This window comes from Catharus ustulatus, chromosome 6 (assembly GCF_009819885.2).
Source record: "Catharus ustulatus isolate bCatUst1 chromosome 6, bCatUst1.pri.v2, whole genome shotgun sequence".
NCBI classification, from domain to species: domain Eukaryota; kingdom Metazoa; phylum Chordata; class Aves; order Passeriformes; family Turdidae; genus Catharus; species Catharus ustulatus.
In genome coordinates this window covers 4,471,067-4,493,027 of record NC_046226.1, presented here as the reverse complement: position 1 = coordinate 4,493,027, position 21,961 = coordinate 4,471,067, and the positions used below count along the sequence as shown (strand labels likewise).

Genomic DNA, 21,961 nt, shown 5'->3' with positions numbered 1-21,961 from the left:
GAGGATTTTAAAAGTACATTTTTTCCAAGTACATACAGGACTCCTCTGTATGCTTTAAAGTTTTCAGCATCACAAGGGCTGCAACCAAAATAATAAACCCCCCTCCTTTCCTCTCAGGAAAATCCTGAGGGTCTGTGTTAGTCATGACTTAACAGCCATAAAAAAGGGACCATTTCAGTTCAGCTATGACACTGTTCAGATAAATGATGTTCAAGATGCTCCCAACACAGGCATGACAGTTTTCTCTTGTAAAAATGTTCCCACCATCTCTCTGTCAGAGAATCCCAGAATGGTTTGGGTTGGAAGGGACCTTCAAGACCCTTTTGAAGTGGCCCAGGTTGCTCCAAGCCCCATCCAGCATGGTGTGTATTTGCATTTTGTAGACAAAGCAGAACAATCATTAGACCATTCCCAGTGAAAAGGAAATAGATAAACAACATAACCATTTATTTGACTGCATTGTATTTAGACAACTTGTACATTTCGTAACCCCACTGGTTTTGTTCTCATCAAAAAGGATAAAGGAACAGAAGAATATAATCCACTCAAAACAGCAGTCCAGTATTTTGAGATACACTTGCTATTTTCATAGATGCCCACCTGATACCTGAACTCCAACATAGGTTGTAATGTTTATACAAGACCTGAAGTTTTTTTCAACACAGCACTGAGTTGTAGCAATGTCTTGCAGTGCCCTGAAAAATAGTTTGACATACTCTGCAACACCAATCTGATGATGCCTTGAAGGTGATGAACCTGATCATTTCTTAAAAAACAACATAATGAATGCAAACATCCAGACATGTCAGCCAGTAGCAACGTTTGGGCAAATTTAAATAGAAAAGCAATCAACTCCTTAGTTAGATTTGTCAATGCAAAAAGGCGAGGGGAGAGAACTGTGTTTAGCAACAGACAGGAGAAATAAGCAACTTTTCCTTGCTAGATTCCTTTTGAAAACCAATGCAAATTCAAGGCTTCCCACTTGATTTCCTAATCCCAAGCAGTACAGAGGACAAATCTGTGTGACAGGACCCAACACATGCAGCTTCAGTGTCTCCTGCAGTGAACTCTGACACTGCAGCCTGCCAGAACCTCACAGGCCGTGTGCTCTTTGAAATACAAAAAAAAGAGAGACCTGCACCTATTTTGTTCAGTATTTTCAACACAGGCATGGCAGCAACCACTTCTTACAATAACCAACCAGAATTGTATTTGAAGTTTGCTCCAGAGGGATGTTTTTGGCAGTGAGGAGGGATTTCAGCTCACCTCCAAGTCGGCTTTTGAATCTGAAGACACCCACGGCTTAAATATTAACCAATAGAAAACTTGCCTGTCTGGCTTTGCAGATTGAAACCCCAGCAAGACACACAAGGCAGCCCAGTTTGCAATTTGTGATTCAAGCCCAACAGCTGCTTGCAAGGTCTGAAACCTCCCTGATCCAGCTCCAGGGCAGTCCCTACGTCCTGAACCACAGCCGAGTCAAACCTGACTCAATGGGTTGCCTACCAACATTAAAGTCTTAACACTGAGCAAAACTGCTGAAAAGCCACCCAGAAAAACTGTCACCCCTGGGGAGCAGGGTGACAAGTGGTTTTGTTGTGTCACAAGGCATTAGTGGCTACACACAGGCTTTAGGCTGAGCTCCAGCTGTCCTGGGAGTAACAGACCCCACTTCCACCACTTTACACCTTTTTAAAGATGAGTTTTCTTTGCTGAGGGGAACAAACCCCCTCGACAGCACAGATGGTGTCTCTACAGGCAGAAAACTCAGCAGGGCCAATTTGCATTAAAAATCTTTATTTTCAAATACAACTCATGATTTGTACATGGCAAGAACGTCCGTCACCATGTGCGATTGGTCTGTGCAAAAGGCGGCTTTGCTCAAATCCAGTTTTCCTGCACAGGGCTCTTTTCCAAATGATACTGGAGGTAGGGGTTTTGTTGGTTTTGTTTATAGTGTACAGTAATTAGCAAAAATGAAAACAAACAAACAAAAAAAAAGAAAAAAAATCAAAACCCCAAACCAACCCCACGACTCAAACCAAACCCTAAAAAGAAAAAAAAAAAAGCGTAGTAAGGCAAATCTGGAGAATTCACTTGATTCCATGAGAGTGGATTCACTCAGAGTTCATCCTTTTGATCCTTATATGGACCATTCCCTTAAGAGCTGGACTTGATCCTGGTGGGTCCCTTCCAACTCTGAATATGCTGAGATCTCTGATTACAGAGGTGCTTCCACAAGTCACCTAATATTTATTTTTGTCTTTCAAAATTAAAAAAAAACCAAAAAACAAACCTCATAGACCTGGGCTATGGAACCACACAGAACAAGAAAGCCCTGACACTGTCATTAGAGAAAAAATTCATGGGTATTGGTAAAACCTATGTAAGCCCAAAGAAAGGAAAAAAAAATAGTGAAAAACAGAGCAAAAGTGAATGCAAGAGAGACAGAATTCCTTCCCCGCTGCTTTGATTTTAGAGGGGAAAAAAAATCCCCCAATAATTTAGCTCATGGAAGTTAAGAAAATGAGAGCAGCTAAAAATGAATATGATACACCTTGAAATTAATTTCCAAGACCGAGAACCAAAGATTGAAGCATTTTAGAACACTGAAGCAAAGCAATCTGAATCTGAAAAAAACCTGTTCCAACTACCTTAAAATAGCTGTTTCTCAGAGCTTCTAGCAATAATTTTGATTAAATAAAAATCATACCGATTTACATTAATTTTCTATATCTTCTTTTAAAAGAAGTCCCTCACTCTTTTAATGAAAAAAGTGCATCCAAACCCAGCAGAGATTCACTGGTGCCACCAGGTTCTTTTAGCAGCTACTCAAGGTTTTCAAAATTGCTCACACTTCTTGCTATAAGAAGGGCCTTCCAAACCCTCGTTTGGGAGAAGTAGCCGAATTATAAAAATCTGAAATAATTTATTATCAAATCCAGAATTTAAATAAAAGCAGATTTGTTTTTTTTTCCTTGCAAAGACAACTGAAGAAAGTAAAAAGAATAAAAGCATGCACTCCAAACTTAGAGGTGAAGACAAATATACTTATCTATACAGGCACTGGCAGACGCAATTTAATGGTTACTCCTTGTAACACACACCCCACCCTACAATACATTTTTTCATTCACTAATCACTGAGGTACCAATATTTAAGAATGGAAAAAATTCAATATTGAAAAATAAAACCTAAAATTGAAGCCTTTTTTCTTCTTCTTCTTCCCCAGAAAACTATGGCAATTTTTTGTATGAAATGTTAGTATACTTATAGAATTTTACAATCTACATTGGCTTTATTTTGAATTTTCGGGAACCAAAAGCGGCATTTTCCCATCCAGGTTTTTTCTCTGATCAAATGTTCACTGTGTGGATGTCCTAAAGAGTCAGCAGACTTGCAAATGAATGAACATATCTTGGCTATCACCTGGCACATCTGGCTGGTACCAAAAGGACTCGGGAGTCTGAGACAATCGGCTTTAATTCGGAACAAATGCGCCATGCCAAAGTGCAACGAATGTGTGCGACACTCAATGGGACACTGACAGGTTTTAAGAGCTGCATGGAAAGTACTAAAGTCCACCTTGCAAAGCAATTTGGGACAAATTGCAATGCATGCAAAGGACAACTCTGCGCTGCTGGGACGTCGCTCGCTCGCTGGGACGGGGTCTCCTAACGCAGCCATAGTTTCAGACGCAGTGCATCCACTCCATTTAAATAGTATCTGAACAGCCTCTTGTCTCGCACAAAACCAAGGTTTTCATAAAGTTTCAAAGCAGACTTGTTTGTGATTTCTGTTTCCAATACAACCTTTAAGGGAGAAAAGAAAAAAGCATGTTGTGTTAGTCGGTAGCTGCAAGTATGTGATTGCTGAATTCCAGTTCTAAAGGATTTATTTAAAGGCACGTTTGTTAGCAATGAATGGAATTAATTTCTTCTTATCTTTACTTAATTAAGCAGTATTTCCACATTAAGCATTCATTCCCACATTAAAAAAAAAAATATATATATAGCACAGGAGTTCATCCACAAGTGTAATTGTAAACAACATTGAAGATTTTAGTTTAGTAAACAGAATTTCAGTTCACCACCTCGTAACGAGGGTAAAAAACACAGCAACAAACAAATCCCAAACAACCTTTGTCTCCCAACATCCCCCCCAAAACCCAAGCTACCAAACAGGTTGGGGTCCAAAACATACTGTGAATGAGGAACTGAAGTGCATGTCACAAGAACTTGGCACATGAGGATTTATTTAGTGATTTCATATCTTTGACCTGATTCCTTTGAATCAGATGCAGATAAAAGCTCTGAATCAAAACCTGCTGTCAGACCCAACATCTGCAGTGAATATTTGTGCTCAACACAAGAATCACAGAATGGTCTGGGTTGGGAGGCACCTTCAAGATCATCCAGTTCCAACCCCCTTCCACTATCCCAGGCAGCTCCAAGCCTGACCAACCTGGGTACCAACAAATACCCCAAACCCAAATCACAGTGCACACAAGAAGAATAAGCAGAGTTTTCCATGTATTTTCCCCTGTGTTGGTAAGATCCCAGTTGCAGAAAGACAAGGGTAACTCAGACCAAACCCAAGTCCCAATTAAGACTCAAAATTCTCAGAATTCCCAAGCACAGGCAAAAACCTACAGTGGCCTTAACAAGACAATAATCACAAAACTTCAGATTTTTTCAGAATTGTTTCTCTCTCTCTTTTCTCCACATGCACTGAACAGAGCTCTGCCATAACTGACAAGCCCTGCACCCCCTCCACATAATAAAAACTAATTCTGCTTCTGCTGGTGCCCAACTCAATTATTTAAGGTTCTGCCATTAGCAAGAGATCCTGGTTGCACAGAACCTGGGCTGAACTAGCAAGGACTGGGCTCCATACACTCCCTGACAGTGAACATCCACATATTAAACAGGAGCTGTAGAAAGACCACAGAATGAAAATACAGGCCCAAAATATCAGCCTGGATCTGTAGAGCAGTTAAAGTCCATCTGCTTCATGGTTTCTGTGGCCTCCCTGCCTTCAGGCACACATTCCCAATCCCTTTCCCCCTGGCTTCCCCTGGAGCTACTTCCAAAGCCACCAGGCACAAACCCTTTCCTTTTTCTCTCCACAAGGTTTGTTTTCTGCAGCCTGAGGAGTGGCTAAGTGAGAGAGGGAGGCAGCCAGTGGTTAGAGTGGCCTGAAACTTGAGTCAAATATCTACATTAAATGGATTTTTAAATCTTATTGGAGGGGACCAGTCTAACCACTGGTGGGCAATTCCACCTGTGTTTCTCAGTGCAGGGATGTTGAAAGAACAATACAGCTGGGGATAACAATCCAATCAACAATGTAAGACTTGGAAACAGTTCATTTTACAAAAAGGAACTAAGAGCCACACATTGAAATATTAATCACCATAAGTTCTTAAATTACAGCAGGCAGTGTTGTAGCTGCACACTTAAGACAACCTAATTGAATTCTTAGTTTTGTGACAAGAATGAGAGATTGAATTTCTCTAGACTGGCAAGTCCTGTGAGCTGATGGAGTACTCCTAACATCCTTCATCCATTAAAATGGGTAACTATTCATCTGTAACAAATTATGGAAGCACCATCATTTTGCTGGAGAGGGCTATTTTCTATTGTACAACTCCTTAATTCCAATTTAAACAAAACATTGAAGCCAAGGAAGGAATCTGACCCGTGTAGATGCACTGTGCAGAGAATTATTTATTTGAACTCTCAGCTACCAAGGGCATTCACTCTCTCAAAGGTTCAGTAACTTGGTAGAGTGATGTAAGAACTCTCTACTCAACTGCAAGCTCCAACTCCTGGCAATGCTAAAACACTTCCAGCACTGCAGGTGACTGAGCTGAAGGGAGTGGTTCAATGTTGAAATACAGGTTTGTTGGAATCCCACTACCTGAGTGAATGCTCATCTTAAAAGCAAATGCAAGAGATTTGCTCTGGTATTTCTAAGGAAGTCTCAGCACAATGAAAAGTAATTCCCTGATCTCAACATACTGCAGCTGAAGACATGTTTCTGTTATTTGAAAAGGAAACACAGGCATATTTTATTCAGATTTCATTAGCTTCCTTTGGTGAAGAAAGCATCTCTTCCTGTGTGAGATTTTCAATCAAGCTCCAAACCTTCAATTGTTACATTTATTTATTTCTGCTTTTGTGGGTCGATTTTGTTGTACATATATGCCTGTTAAATCCTCTGATAACACAGTAAGGGCAGCAAAGCTCTGATTAGATTTAACAGTGTTTTCTGCTCAAGTTGCAACTATCTGAAGGTTGTGACATTCTCTTTTATCTTAAATTTCAGAAACCTAACATTTTAGCTCAACTGGGTTTAGAAACAAGAAGGTTTCTCCATTAAGAGTGCAGTGCAATGTTCCTTGTTGCTACATTTTCATACCTTGAATTTATTCCTGAACTGAAGCCAACTGGAGTGGTCAAGCTTTTTTTGCTTCTTCAAACTCTAAAGGAACTCAAGTTTTAAAACCCAAGTCATAGAATGGATACAGCCAAATCTAATGAATAAAATCCTCTCTGCACTCACAGAGGAAGGTTGGTATTCTTACTTTTAAACCTGACAGATCATCAGACTCAGGGTATGAGGGGCTTGTCCAGTGTCCTTCATCAATTTAACAGCCTTAACTTTTAAAGAGAGGCACTACCAAAAATCTAACAGTTCAAACTTGGTGTTTTGTAGGTTAAGGAGAAACTAAAAATATCAGCAATGTAATGATTTCAAATAGGATTCCATAAAAATAGACATTTCCCTTTTACTAGTGTGGTGCTGAATTAAAATGACACACCTACCTGTATGGTCAAAACTCTACTCTAAATCACCCTGAAGTTTCAATGGGGAGTCCCAGAAGCATCCCTTTCACATTCTACATTTTTGGTTTAAAAAGGTTTTTGAAGTTCCCACTTTACTAGAGTCTTATTTTCACTAGTTACCACTTGCATGGTACATTTTTTCAGTAATATGAAGTGAATGGATTGTCTGCAGATTGCTCAGTCATTTGTTACAGATGGAAAACCTGCCTGTGAACAACTCCTCCTTTCTAATTGTAATTAAGGGATGTAACAGTTCCACAGCATGGTCTTCAGCTGTAGAGTTTTGGGAAATTGCTTGCCAGCAAAAACAGTACAAAAAGCAGCCAGACACCCACCCTGCTGCAGTCAGCACATGCTTTTCTTTTTTAAACTGGAAGAAAAATATTTCCAAAACTTTGGAGCTGGAAGTAGAACTATTCACCTTCACCTGATTTACTTCCATAGTTTTCACCTTTTCTATGCCCATAGTTATCCTAAATCACTCTGATCTACTGAAAACTCAGCTTATTACAGCTCACTAGCCCAAATATCTGAATTCATCAACACCAAATTGTTAAGAAAGTCACAAAGGTAAAAAAATACAAATGAGAGATCCTAAAGTTTTGTAATATTACATGCAGACACACTCCAGCTGGAAGCTGCTGTCAGTACTTTCCTCAGGCCTGAAGGTTATTTCTGGTTCAAGCAGCCACCCCCAACACCAGATCACTTCCCTGGTTTCTATTCTAATGTAGGCCATGGCCAGCTCCATGGCCAGCTCCTCCCCTGCACAGATTCCATTCCAGTCAATTCACCTCCTCACTTACTCACTGCACAGCTTTCCCAGAGAAACCACCCCTGTACAAGATTTTGCAGCCAGCAGAAGCTGCCTCTCAGGCAGGGTGCTGACCACTGTAAATCACTCATTCCATAGCCCTGCCTTGGTTTATTCCCACTAAAACAGCCTACAGGGGTAAAAAAAAAATCCTTAAACACCAGAACACTGCAGCAGGCTTTGAAATGCCACCTATCAGCTGTGATTTGTCAAGATTTTCATCTGTGCTGTTGAATAAATCCTTTGTTTTTCAGGACTCAATGCTGGTACCTCCAAAGCCAAATCTGTGATACTTCGAAAAGCAACACACTGAGTGAGGCATTTATCAGATTATATGCCACAAGTTATTAAAATTAAGTCTATTTATTGCATCTATGCCATAATTAGATTGAAGGGAAGAGTTTCCAAGCAGCCTTTGGAAATTTTTCACGACACCCACAGCTGCATATTCATGTTTTTAATCCTATTCCAAGTAAGTTTCAGAAAATAGCATTTTGGTTTTTAATTGCACTCCATCTTATCTCAAAAAGCAGTATCTTTTTATTTCCATCAAGATTGTGATTTTATTAAAAGATGTAGAAAAATACCTTAAAAGCTGCAGGGATGGTTAAACTATTTACATGCCTCACACAGACAAATTATTGTGATGCACTACTTTGTGTTTGACGAGCTTTAAGCATCAATTAATCAGAAACTGATCTCCTGACAACTGTTGTGAAAACTGGTGAGAGCCAAGAGTTGGGCAGAGCTTTTCATGGGTACCTAGTTAGATTTTTTCATATTCTGGTTTGACTGAAAACTCAGCACTCCATGTAGTGCAAGTAACCAACATCCTTATTCTGCACCATTTTGGGTATGTGGAAGAAGCCTAGTTGGTGGCAAAGAAAAAAAAAAAACCATGAAAACATTGGCTGCCTGGTTGTGGATAACCCATAAGTGGAAATAAACAACATAAATAAAAATAAGTGTGGGTGTGCCTCAATAGATGGTTAAAAAAAAAAAAAATAAAATAAAAAATCAGTAAAATACTCTGCTTGTATTCCATGCTCCCTAAAAGGGAGTTCAAAATTTAGTGCCAGCACAAGACTCAGCTGGTGCAAAAGCCCCCCAAGAGCAGTTTGGAATCATCATTCTGCCCCCATTCAGCACACAATTCAAGGAGTCTGAACTGTAGTGCCTTTGAATAAAGAGACAGAATCTGAGAAATGCCCTCTGCCCCTGGTCCAAAGCATTTATACAGCACCAGAGATGAAAATCTGTGACTAAGACTTAATGAGGCCTCACTGCAGACCTGCAACACTTATCACATTTATTTCATGTTTATGGAGATAAAAAAACAGCAAAAAGGGATCTTGGATTAATGTGACAGTGGTAGAGGAAAAAGACAGACACAGAGGAGTTACTGTTAGAGGTCACCTGTCAGACAGCCCAATCTAGAAATGAATTTACATGAGAAGTAGCACACAGACATTCAGAAATTATACAGTAATTACTGCAACTCAGAGCTCAAGTAGAAACATTCAGTTCTTCTGACTCTCTAATGTGGACAATTCACTTCTCTGCATCTCACTGTGAACACTCACTGTGGTGTGAACACTAACCCTGATCCTCAAGTATTTTGCTATTTTTTTAAATCTTGACTAGTCCAGAAATGGGCAATCAACTCAAGACCATAGTGGAAAGCACTGAGGAAAACAAACCAACCAATCTCAATGATTAGTTCAGTGTAGGCAAGTAATCAAAGAGATTAGAGGAAAGCATTTTAGAAACCTTGAAGGAAGCAAGAAGCCAAAATAAAGAACTTAAAAGAATTACAGACTGCACTGTACTGCCCAAGTACAACATAAATTAGAAGGTGAGGGGGAAGAAGACACCAGCAAGCAGAGGCATGAAGGGATCTGAGGGGAAGAATAAATCTCCCAATGAATGAAGCCAGAGCAATAGGCAGGGATGCTGCAAGAGGCAAAACACAAGTGGAAAAAGAAAGTGGAGTGTGTGCCAGAAGTCCTGGGACACCAATTGTAGCTTTGCATAAGAAATTCCCCATGGGGCAGTGGGGACAATTGAGGGAGCAGTGGGACAATGAGGGAGCAGCTGAAGTGAGATAACAGAGAGTTCAAAGGCTCATTGACTATGGCACACTGAAATGACAGTGCTCACACACCAGGAACAACTGCACTGTGCCAAGGAGCTGGAATTAAAGGACAGATAACCTGGTTAAAGGAGGATGGATGGATGGATGCAGGGAGAGTTCCTCACAAGTTTAACAAGGCACATAACCACAGAGGTGCTTTATGTATGTATTTCTATTTTACAAAAAGCAGGAACTGTAATCTGGTAAAAGAGTAACAACTTTTAGGGCAGGGAGGTTTGCCAGTGATTCAGGGACTCTCCCTGCACGTCTGTGTTGCTGTGCTCACCCACAGCAGCTCTGCTCTGTGCAGTGTCACAACAGCCTGATGAGTGGCTGTGATAAATCCACATTCTGCAGCAGCACAGCACACACTGTTCTGTGCCTGTGAGTACTCTGAAGGGACGGCAGGGCTGCACAGGACATGCTCATCCCACTGCTCAAACTGGGGCCTTGCAGCAAAATGGGCCTGAGTGAAGGCTCAGGCAGCTTCACAAGGTAAAATTACTGAATTTCAGCACTTAGGACAAATTTAGAAAGTCCATCTCCTATTTGTGCCATACTTTTTTTGAGGTTGTTTGCCCTTTTATTATAAAGGAGCTTCTTACCAATTTATTTCCCACTTTAAAAAGTCCTGTAGAAGAAAAACCTGTGAAATGAATCCACATACAAGAGAGTGCAAACCATTTACATTATGAAAATTTTAATTATAAAATCTTACCTCATCACAATCTCCTTCAACCATAGCATAAATAGCTTTCTTAACCAAGTTTGTACCTGAAACACAGATTTCAGTAAGTGTCAGAGTTGCAGTGCAAACCAAAAATGCCAGTTTATATATGACTAATGCGTGCTACCTACATGACATGACACCTGGGGAAAACAGAGAGGAAAAGAAAAATAAGGAGTTGCAGTCAAGCTGCAGTCTCAGGTTTGAACACTAAAATAATCTGTGAAGTTATCCAGAGACTCAGCTCAAGTGCAAGATTCTTGTAACACAAGGATATTAGAAACAGGCTGCTAAGCTCAACATGGTGTTAAATATAGCCTTCCAAGATGTGATTCATTCCTTTTTGTTGCATTTAAAGTCCAAATCTGCTGGCATGTACTTGAAGGACATTCATCTTCCATGGGAATTTCCTCTTACTAAAACAAATACTTCTGTTAGTAACAGAACTTATGAAACCATTGTTCTTCTGGCTCACTCCCATTTGGGTTTGCTTCTATCTAATAATATTCTTGAAATCCATCCCTTCCCATCAGTCAAGCATTAGTTAATTTTTTAATCATTATTTATCATCTGCTTCACAACAGTTCTACAAATGTAATATCCCTACCTGGCTGTAGAATTGGGGTGAAATTGAAAGTTGATTTCAAAGTAATTAGAGGAAAAAACTGCTGTTCAGTGAAATTGCATAAATCTCACTTCCATAAGGCTATGGAAAAGGAAAAAAAGCCCCAAGGAATCTACAGAATGTTTTAAAATATCCTCAAAACTTTAATCAATTGAGATTTTCATTGAGTGTTATGATAAAATTGTTCTACATTTAAAGCAGATCTTCAGATTGACAGCACACTTCGAGAAACAGCAAAGTGGCAAATGTAGGAAAAAGTCAATATATAAGAGTAAACAAGGTTTTAAGACAAATTCTATGTGTGGAATTCTAATTTAACAAACTGACTAAAGTGAGGGAAAAGTCTTGCAGTGATCTTCATAATAACAGCATTAGCTCTCATTTACTTCTGAATCCAAGCACCTGCAATTAAATTATGGCAGACTCCTTCATGACTCAGCTAAAAGGAAAGGAGAGACAGTGATTTCTCAGTATCCTCTTCCTCTGCTCCACTACAGAAACCAACAATGGCTTTTGAATTGCACTGGGGAAAGGAAAAAAAATCTGCACATGCTTGAACAGTCGTGGTAATGTGTTTTTTTGGAGGGTTTTTTCTGGAAGAGAGCAAACACAATGATACATTCTGCAATGGATCACTGTATTTTTTGATTGCAAGTAATTTTCTGTCTTTAATCACAGAAGCATGAGCTGTTCAGCGTGGATGACTGGTGAAGCACAGCTCTAAGCTTTGGAGCTGACGTCTACATTTAGTTAAAAATACCTTACAAAATGTAATTTCACAATAACCAGCATGAAAAAATTAACTTCCATAAGAACAGATATTTAATTAAGCCAACTTGGCTAACTGGTGTTAGAATGAAAATCCCTTCACCAGGGCAAAACTGATTAATGAAGAAGGGCAAACTCCCTGCCAAGAGTGATTTCCTTACCATGTAACTTCCAACAAAACAGATCTCCATTTCAATCACTCATGTAACAATACACAGCTATTTTTCTTCCCTGATTAATACAATAATGAGCTCCATACATTCTCCCTGATGGGTAATAGATGCATAATTTATAGGGGGAAGTCGGGAAATAAGTTCACTGTAAAAGAGGAGCTTGAACACAACATGGAAGGCACACACAAAACCACAAAGCAGTTCCCACTGCTGGTATTTGGCTGTGGTAGAGGCAGAGGGAAGGGGCTGCTCTCTGCCTTTCTTTTTAGCCTTTTCAGATCCCAGGTGTGAACAGGGCATTTCAGGTCATTTTAACAAAACCAGAAAAGCCACCGGGGAGCTCGTGTGTAAGGCAGGGATGACACACAAAGCACCACATCCTGAAGTTCAGTTCAGCTTAAATCTTTATGACAGCCACAGTTAGCCCAGCTGGAGGATTTAAGAAAGAACAAAAAAGGCTATTCTTACCAATTCCTTTTCTTCTGTATTTGGAATCCACTGCTAACATGGCTATATAACCTCTGCGGAACATCTTTTTGTGCATATCCAGCTTGCAGACGATGGCACCTACACACTCCTCACCTACCATGGCCTTAAAGACAAACATATGGATGGAATTCTCAGTTTGGCATCCACAGTGCTGCCAAAAGCAGTAAACCAGTTCATTTCTCAAGTGAAAGCCACACAAAATTTGTTGGTGTAAAGTTATGAAAAGGTAACACTGTAAATTTTAGAACAAGTATTACTATGATTAAAAGACTTAATTGCTTTATTGCATTCCAATAAAGTTCTAAGTCAATTAACAACCAATGAATTATTCCTGGAGAGAACCATATTATCATTTCACAAAGTCTACAGGCAAGAACATGTGTGATTAAAAAGGGAAAATAAATAAAATAAAAAAAAAAAAAACAGGTTAAGGCATAAATTACCCTTCCATATGGGCTTCTGCAGAGGCAAAAAGTCCATTCCTGTTTTACAGTGATCTGAATTTTCCTGTACAAGGGCTGTGGTAGATAACATGCTTAATTTTTGTCTGGTTTTAATGTCAAGGCCACAGAGGATCAGAGAAAAGTGTTGCTGCATTTAATCTTTAGACACTGTCGTTTTCAGTCATATGACACCCAGAGAACAAACAAAAAAGCACAGTTAATTTCACACACTTGAACTCTTGGGAGATTTCGTTTGTTAGGAGCTGTGCACTGGAAGTTAATCCCAGTGGCATTGTCACAGTAACCGTGGTCAAGGAGACGTCGGCATTCTGAAATATTAACAACAAAAACCCCAAAAAGGAAAGGTCCCAACTCCTCCCCAAACACTCAGCAAACCACTTGCACACCCAAAATTTTACCATGAGAGAAAGGAGAACTATGTGATGTTAACTGTAGGATTAGGCAGCACAAGGGATTAATGGCATTATAACCTGCAGCAGTAGAACTGAGGAGTGCTGCAGAGTGGGACAGCATCCAAGGGGAAAACAAATTCCTGTGCACTCAGGGAAGATGGGCAGAGATAAAAAGAAACTCAAAATTTTAGGTATGGGTGTGTGAGTGGCTCCACAGCCTTTGACAGCCCTGCAGGGTAAGAGCAGCCTAGAGCCCAAGTGCAGCAGCTAAACCAGGGCTACAGCACATGACTGGCACAAGCATGTGCTGGCACAAGAGCTGCTGGATAATCCAAATTTATGACTCTAAGACATGTCAAATGAAAAGGACTTGCTAGAGCCAGTACTGCCAGGCCTCAGTGCAGCCACCTGTGAACCCAGAGCTCACTGCTCCCAAGGCTGTGGTATAAACTCAACCACCTGAACCTTTTAGGATAAAGCTCCATGGACAGCAGATTCCTTCCTGCAGGCCATACTGCAGGCACAGTGTCTTCACCCCAAAAAGAATAAAGTACTTGAGCATCTCCCCTGTCAAACAGGAGCTGCAGCAAAGGTGAAATGAAGCAGCCATAAAAAGTACAAGCTGCAGTTCCAAAGCCCTATGATGCAGCATGATCCTAACTCCATTTCTAATGCGGCTGAAGCAAATATAACTATTGCTAAGTTTTTATTTGGCAGGAAAGCACATTTCAGCAGTATCCAAGAACAACCCTGAACAATCTAACGAGTGGTTCTTAAAACAACAAACACAAACTGTAGCATGATCTAACTGGACTGAAACACAGAGCCTCTAAGCAGTCTTTGATTTGTTCCAAAACACAGAAAAGAGGAGCTGTGCCCATACTCAAACAGTGCATGCAAAGTTTCAGCTCAAGGCATGTTCTGTATCTCAGCTCAGACCTGAGAAAAGCAGGGAGTTAAATAAAGAGTATCATCAGACAGACTGCTCAGAACATTGCTATAATTATGCAGAGCACCTAGATGTAATTGTATACCTCACAAAAAAAAAAAAAAGGAAAAAAAAAAAGCACACCACAAACTAGAAAGTTGTGCTTTGCCCTGGAGTGAACACGTGCAAACTGTTGATCCCAACAGTTATGAGGAGAATTTTTAAGATATGTGGTTGGTTTTCTTTTTAAACACACTTCAGTAGTGACAATCTATCTAGACATTTCATATCTGAGCTTTTTCTTGTCCAAGGCACTTTTCAGAAAAGTTATATTCATGAATCATATATTTAAAATGCTAAATGAACAGCAAAGAATTTTGTTTCAATGATCAAAGAAACCCACTGGTTTTACCACTGCTGCCAGAGCTGAATAAAGAATGACTCTGTTACCAGCTCTCCAAACACTTAAATCTCTTTCTCTGTCTTTAGGCAGGTAAGTCTGGCAGTTAATCTACACCTGTTCCACTCAAGAAGGGAGTGCTGCATTTCCACCTCATTTAGAAGGGTTTTTGCTGCCTTTCCTCTCCTTTCTCCTTTTTTCCAACCTTATCTAAAGCTGGAAATGATTCTAAACCGTGATGTGAAACTTTGCAATTTAATTTCCTGGAGAAGGTTAAACTGCATGAATAAAAAAAAACCCAAAAAACCAGACTGAAATAGGGAGAGTCGTGAGGAGAGAGGAAAAGCAGCTCCCACACAACATCATTTAGGAAAAGATAATCATGGGCCAAATTTTCCTTTCAGGTATATGACAGTACTTCTAAACATGCAATTTTCTACAAACACAATTCAGCTTAAGTCTGTATTATAAACTCCACAGAGTACTACAAGATTTACTCCAATAGTAGGTTATTAGTAGCAGGATTAACATACATGAATCCAAATCCAATATTTGCATCATCTTTGTTCCTATGAATAAGTTTAAATGCTTAAAACAAGCCAGATTTTAATATACTGGAAGAGCTAGTAGAGAAATGTCTGTAAATCAGCAAGAACATCACTTTTCATAGAATTAATCAATTTGTATTAATTTCATTATCAAAGATGGCATTATGTCTGTCAGCCACAGTCTGAGTATGCATTTAATATCCAGATCCTGTGAATTTTGCTTAAAGGAGACTAGAACAACCAACCAGCCCCAAAAGGGAAATATTTTGCAATTCAAACACAGCAGAACCTGCACTGCTGCACTGCATTTTCCTTTCACACCTGCACCAAAGTCCATCCCAAGGTACCCCAGCCCAGCTCAGCAGGAACTGGCTCACATTTAGGGATTGTGTTACCGAATTCCATTGGGGGATACAATCAGGTAATGGTTTTAACCTCAGTCTGGCACTTCAGCCACAGCTCACCACCTCCCTCTGCTCCCACTCCATGAACTGGACACCAGTAATTCCTCCCTGTGTGAGGAACACCCTCTGGAACAGCTGCCCTGGCTGTTGTCACCTGCTCAGGTGCTGTGAGTTTTTACAGAGCCACCAACAGTGAGAGACTGAAGGCGTGATCACTCCTAAAAACAAACTGGAATACTAAGTTTGCAAATTCTCCTACAAAATAACTTCTTCCTACACCTGCCATGAGGCCAGGAAGACTTCTCAGACAACTTCCTAACTTTTCTGGTTCTTCCTTGAAGCCCCAGGTTTTCCACATCTGAAGAACAGGGATGATGTCTTACAAGTCTTAATTTCAACACACCAAGACTCTTGAATCAAATCCAATTTCAAAAAAAATGCAAAGCATTGGTATAAAACAAGACTTAACTGCAGTCATTTAGGATTTACAACACATTTAAAACCACTTACATGGAATTAATAGGTTATTTTTAAACTTGTGAAAGTTTAAATTATAAATGCTGCTACAGCTAGTGGCAAAGTTAAGAATCCAATAAAAGCACAGATTTTCCAGATTTTTCTTAAAAGGCAGCTGAGTGGAACACTGAATTACAGGAGAGGTTACAACACCCAGCCAGAACTCTGCTTTTATTACATTCCCTCTTATCCAAACTCTGGTACAGAGCAAGGTTGCCTAAGCTCACCTCTCCCACGCTAAAGGATTTTGAAAACAATTTTCTGAAATATTTAATTTATCAGTCTGAAATGCAAGCTTCAGAACTTTAGCACTGCTAAGACTAGAAGCTACAAAACCACTTTAAAAGAAAGCTACAACGTCGAAAATGCATTTACAATCCATCTGGGGACAAAGATGTAACACTGCTTAAAAACACTTCAGATGAAACACAAGATGCCCCTTGCCCCTGTCATTTTTTGGCAGAGGAGAGGTTATTATTTGATGAGAAACTGGGCTGACAGAGCTTCTGAGAATAAGTAAAAACCAGGCATTTACTGGGCACCCACACCTAATACACAGTGCAAACCCGTTCTTCTGAAGACAGGCTAAACATGACTTTAACCAGACTGGGAGTTTTACAGAATCCCACAATGGTTTGGGTTGGAAAAGACCTTTAAGATCATCTTGTTCCAACCCCCTGCCATGGACAGAGACACCTTCCACTGGAAGTTCATGGAGGAAAATGTTATTAGCTTGCCACAGCCCTGATTCAGCACTGAGCAGTGTTCCCAAGCTGCTACCCCTACCAGGATAACAGTTATGTGGATAAATGAGATACTGAATTTAACAGGGTTTTAAGATTTCCAGTATCCAGGTCCTTTTAAAGAGGAATATTAACTTTGAGTGTACAGTTAGGAAGGGGTCTGAGCCTGAAGAATTCTGGCCACTACTGAGCAGTCAGGGTTTGTGCTCTGCCTTCCCTCCAGCTGTGCACTCCCATCCCTTCTTTTGCACCAGTGCCTGGCACATCCTACAGGAAATATCTGCAGCTCTAAACCAAGAGCATCACCCTAAACCAGCTAAATACACACACATTTACAAGTATATGCTGGTCAGAGGGGTATCTTGGCTCCCAAAATCACAGAAGCACAGGGGCTGGCACAAGGCAGGAAGGGGGAGTTGAAGAGAAAGGAAAAACGAGCACCAGGTTGGGCTGCACCAGCCCTTAGAGCAACTGGGCAACTTGGGAAGGTCAAGCCAAAATTCTGCAAGTTCCAAATCCATGCAATGAAGTTAATAATGTCCCCAGAAATTAGCTTGGCATTGTCAGAACAGGGAAATTATGTTTTCGTGGTCCACTGAATAAACCACCAGAAAGAGGCAAGGGCTGATTGCTTAGGGAAAATACACATCCCATCTTAAATTCCAGTGTTGTCAATCCTTTCCCCTCTCAGGGAAGGAAAAGGAAAGGTGCCATGACAGCACAGGGAAAACAGGTGAATGTGCTCTGGAAGAGTTTTCAAACGGTGATGGTAAAATTCAGGAAAGGAACTGACTGAACCCTTACAGATCATTTTCCAAATACAATCAAATCACAGGCTAACTCCTCTTCCCAAAACACTCAAAACCCAGCCAAAACCTGAAACCAGAAGGGTGTGGGGCCACAAAGCATTAAAGACAAATGATTCTCTGAGATCATGCACTAAGCTTCATGTTCACCATCCTGACACTTCTTGCTAATTGAAATATGCAGTCCCTGATGGAAGAGAAATATTTAAAAGGGATTTATTAGAGAGAAGTAGTTCAGGAATCCATTAACTGCAGGAACAAATTATATTTTATGGAACAGAAAGTTTTCAAGACAACCTCTAACACACAAATCTCAAAAGTATTAAAACCAGTCACAAAAAAACCCAACAGCTCACACATGAATTTGACTCATTATGCTGCAAGACCTTCAAATTATTAAGCAGATAACAATTTGCAGGCTTTAGACATTCACAGCCATGTATTATTCTCTACACTTTTATGTACTTCACACTGTTTCACCTTTCCAAAAAAATGGCAAATTCATTGAGTTTAAGAAAAGTTTTGTTGATCCTTCAAAATATCCTATCAAAAAATGAAACTGTCACTACAAAATAAGCTTTCTCTTCCTTGAGTGATATCTTACTCTTTAAATGCACTTATTAGAAATCATCTGTTTTAGCTCTCTGTCAAACAACTTGTCACTGCTCTTCTCACAACAAAATTCTCCAGTTATTCCCTGACAAAAAAAACCCCATAATGACTGAAAGTCTAAACAAAAGCATTGTGATCTAAGGGTATCCAACATTGCCTTGGCACTACCAGGGTACACCTGATGCTCAAAGTAAGGACTTGTAGTTCTTGAGCATTTTACTCCCAGTGTGAGGTAAATCAGCCACAGGCAGAGCTCAGTGTTTGAAGAACATCACTGTGCTCTCATCAGCATCCTTGTAATGGCAAACATGACTTTGCATCCAACAATGCTCTCCAGTATTTTCATATTCTGTTTTGTTCTTGCTTTGCTCAACTTCCTGTAATCCTACTGTATTCCCTCTGCAGGGTTTTGACAGGCACAGTTCTGAAAATCCTCCCATAAACCATGTCAATCCTGCTATAAATTATCCTAGACCCTAAAGCAGGAACATAGAGGAAGTCTGAGGCCAGATGGACTCCATTAGCCTCACCTCTTGCACTCATATTCTAGCAAAATTTCAGAGATAGCCCTGAACTGAAGGGTGTCTTGGCTCTGGCTAAATCAGACTTTACAGAGGGGTGTCAAGCCTTAATTAAAACATCAAGAGAGACAAATTCATCATTTTCTTTAGCAAAGAAGTGCCACAAACGCCCCTAAACGTTCTGTTTTGCAGCTGTAAGTGTTCCTACGAGCAAATCATGCACATACACTCCTCAGGCCAACTTCTACTCGGTTTCATTTACCTGTGGATGAATTATTATCCTAGAAGCCTGCAACTGAGACACAAAAAGTGCTAAACATTCAGGAAGGCAGGGGGGCAGCTAAACCAGCCTTTCAATAGTGCAGTAGGAAGAATACAACACTAAATACGTTGTTAGTGCAGGGAGCCAACGTGAGGATTCCTGCATGCTGTGAGCACTCTCACACCTGTAAAAGCAACACAGTCGGACTTGTCTTTGTCAAAGTAAGCTCACGGATCAAAAAGTCTGCTAAACCTTTCACAGTGCCTCTCCACCTATCACTTAACATTTACGTGCTAGCCCTGCTTTAGTCAGTTTTAAAACCATTGTGCAAGAATTACCAAGCAGTTACAAGGCATTAGTGGACTAAGTACTTTCTTTTTTAAATCTAAGCCCAGGAACTGAGACAGAATCATAAAATGAGCTACCAAAGGTCACAAAAGTCAATGTCAAAACCAAGATTAGAAGCCCTGAATTTCTGGATCCTAGCCCTGAGCTCCAACCCTTTCCCCACCACTTAAAACATGTGTTAACAAATGTAGAACTTCGGCCACATGCTTTACTTGCACGTGCACAGGTCACAGGGGGACAGGTACTTCCAAAAAAGCTTGGCTTTACCCACACAAAGATTATTAAAAGTATTTCCACAAACGTCAGCCCTTCCATCCTCTCCTCCCATCCCCAGCCCCAACCCACTCCCAACTCCTGCTCTCCCTGCTCCCCACAGCACTTACCAAAAAGCAAAGTTGTGGCCAGTTGTGGATAAAATACCTATATGTGTAAATGGAGTAGGGTTCAGACAGATCTTTGGTGATCAGTCTCATGATATCGGGCATCTGCAGCTCTGACTCATACTGGACGTATCGTATCGTTAGGTCCTCCTCGGGCTGACAGTCCGTTCCCGAGCCTTCCAAACTGCAGGCTGCTGCTAAGGACCCGGAGAGTAGCTGCAGGGACTCCTCCTCCTCCTCCCCTCCTTCATCCCCCTCCTCCTGCTCTTCCTCCTCCAAGCCAGTCTCTCCTGCCAGCCCATTGCGGGCTGCAGTCTTAGCAGCAGCAGTCGTGGTTGTGGCAGCAGGCTGGCTCCTGTCCCCTTTAGCTGGGGGAGAAGGAGGAGGAGAGGGTGCAGTCCTTCCCTGGGGAGGGAGGTGGTTGGCGTGGGGGGACGAGCAGGGCGCTGCGGTGGGGGGCGACGACTGCTGCTGTCCGGAGCCCATTGTTTTGCTGGCTCGCTTGTTCTCCAGCCCCTCGGGGGCCGCCCCTGCCTCCGAGCCGAGGATCTTGCCCTTGAGGGAGGCCCGCAGGTGCCGCAGCTCGGGGCTGATGAGGCCGTTGAGCTGGTGGTTGTGGTGCGGGGGGTGGTGGTGGTGGCGGTGGTGGTGGCGGTGCTGCGGGCCCCCCTTGCCGCCGTCGCTGCCGCCTCCTCCTCGCTGCTGCTGCTGCTCCCGTCCGCCCGCGGGTCCCTCCTCTTCCTCCTCCTCTTCGGCCTCCTCGTCCTGGGCGCCGGAGCAGGCGGCGGCGGCGGCGGCATAGGAGGCGGCGGAGGAGGAGGAGGAGGAAGCAGCCCCCCCTCCTCCTCCTCCTCCTCCGGGGAAGGGGGAGAGCGTGTCCCCCTGCGGGGACAGGACGCTGCTAGGCCCCGGCGGTACCTCGGCCATGTCCTACAGGAGAGACCGACACAAACTCACCGGGGAGGAGGAGGAGGGCGCCAAACCGAGCGGGGGCGACGGGAAGGTGGGAGGGAGGCGCGGCGGCCTCACGGGCCGCGCTCGGCGGGGAGCGGAGGGGGGGGCGCGAACAAAGGCACGCGCGGTGCCCGGGCCGCGCCTCGCCGCCCCGCCGCCCCCTCTGGCGGCTGCCCCGCTCCCCCCGCGGGCGCGGCCGGTCCCGGAGCGCTCGGGGCCCGGGGTCCCCCCGCCGCCGCCACTCACCGCCGCGTCTGGGCAGCTCCCGCTCCGCCGCCGCCAAGCGCGGCCGCCGCGGCCGTAAAACCCGCGGCCAGTTCCTGTCGGCCCTTACGACACTTCCTCCCTTGGCGGCGGCGCCTGGCGACGGCGGGGCGGGGCGGGGGCGGCGCCCTCAGACGGGTCCCGGTGCGGGGAGCGCGGGGCTCGGGCAGGGACAGGGACACAGGGCACGGAATCACAGCAGCAGCTGGGTTGGAAACACCGCTGAGATCGTTGAGTCCAGCCTGTGGCTGAGCACATTCACAGACTCGGGGTATCCTGAGCTGGCAGGACCCGCAGGGATCACGGAGTCCAGGACATGCCGACAATGCCACCCTGTGCCTCAGAGCGTTGTCCTAACCCTGAATTCTGTCAAGCCTGGAGCTGTTCCCATCCCCTGGGGAGCTTGGGCAGTGCCCAGCACCCTCTGGGGGAGGAACCTTTCCTGATTCCAACCTAAACCTCTGGTGGCTCGGCTTTCTGCTAAGAGCGAGCCGGTCAGACCCTGCCCGGCACTGCCGCTCCTGAGGAAGCTGTGGCCGCTCCGGGGTCTGACCTCGGCTGCACAGACCAAGCTGCCCCTCATGAGGCCCCGCCAGACCCATCCCCATCCCTGGATCCTCTGGAATAGCTGAGTGGCTTTGTCTTTCATCACCTCCCTGGGCAGTCCATTCCAATGTCTGATCACCCTTTCTGTGAAGAAATTCTTCCTAAATCCAACCTAACCATCCCCTGGCACATCTTAGGAGTATGTCCTGTTGTCCTGTCCCTGTTCCCTGGGAGCAGATCCCGACCCCCCTGGCTGTCCCCTCCTGTCAGGGAGTTGTGCAGAGCCACAAGG

General features: G+C 42.8%; 1 protein-coding gene across 1 annotated transcript; it reads right to left on the bottom strand.

The window, feature by feature from the left end:
• Window positions 1-415: 415 nt before the first annotated feature.
• Window positions 416-21,152, bottom strand: NAA30 (N-alpha-acetyltransferase 30, NatC catalytic subunit). The gene is made up of 5 exons (XM_033063210.2): window positions 21,106-21,152; window positions 19,909-20,835; window positions 12,561-12,684; window positions 10,518-10,573; window positions 416-3,812 (listed from the first exon to the last, which is right to left on the bottom strand). The coding sequence occupies exons 2-5, from the start codon at window positions 20,830-20,832 to the stop codon at window positions 3,675-3,677; spliced, it is 1,242 nt and encodes a 413-aa protein (XP_032919101.1). The 5' UTR covers window positions 20,833-20,835; window positions 21,106-21,152; the 3' UTR covers window positions 416-3,674.
• Between the last annotated feature and the right edge of the window lie 809 nt (window positions 21,153-21,961).

What these genes read in the sequence shown, in the direction of transcription:
- NAA30 (XM_033063210.2), bottom strand. Translation starts at nt 20,832, where the DNA reads ATGGCCGAGGTACCGCCGGGGCCTAGCAGCGTCCTGTCCCCGCAGGGG. An exon ending in GGCCACAACTTTGCTTTTTG is followed by an intron (nt 12,685 to 19,908) that starts GTAAGTGCTGTG and finishes TTTGTCTTTAAG; the next exon opens with GCCATGGTAGGTGAGGAGTG. An exon ending in ATACAGAAGAAAAGGAATTG is followed by an intron (nt 10,574 to 12,560) that starts GTAAGAATAGCC and finishes TCTGTGTTTCAG; the next exon opens with GTACAAACTTGGTTAAGAAA.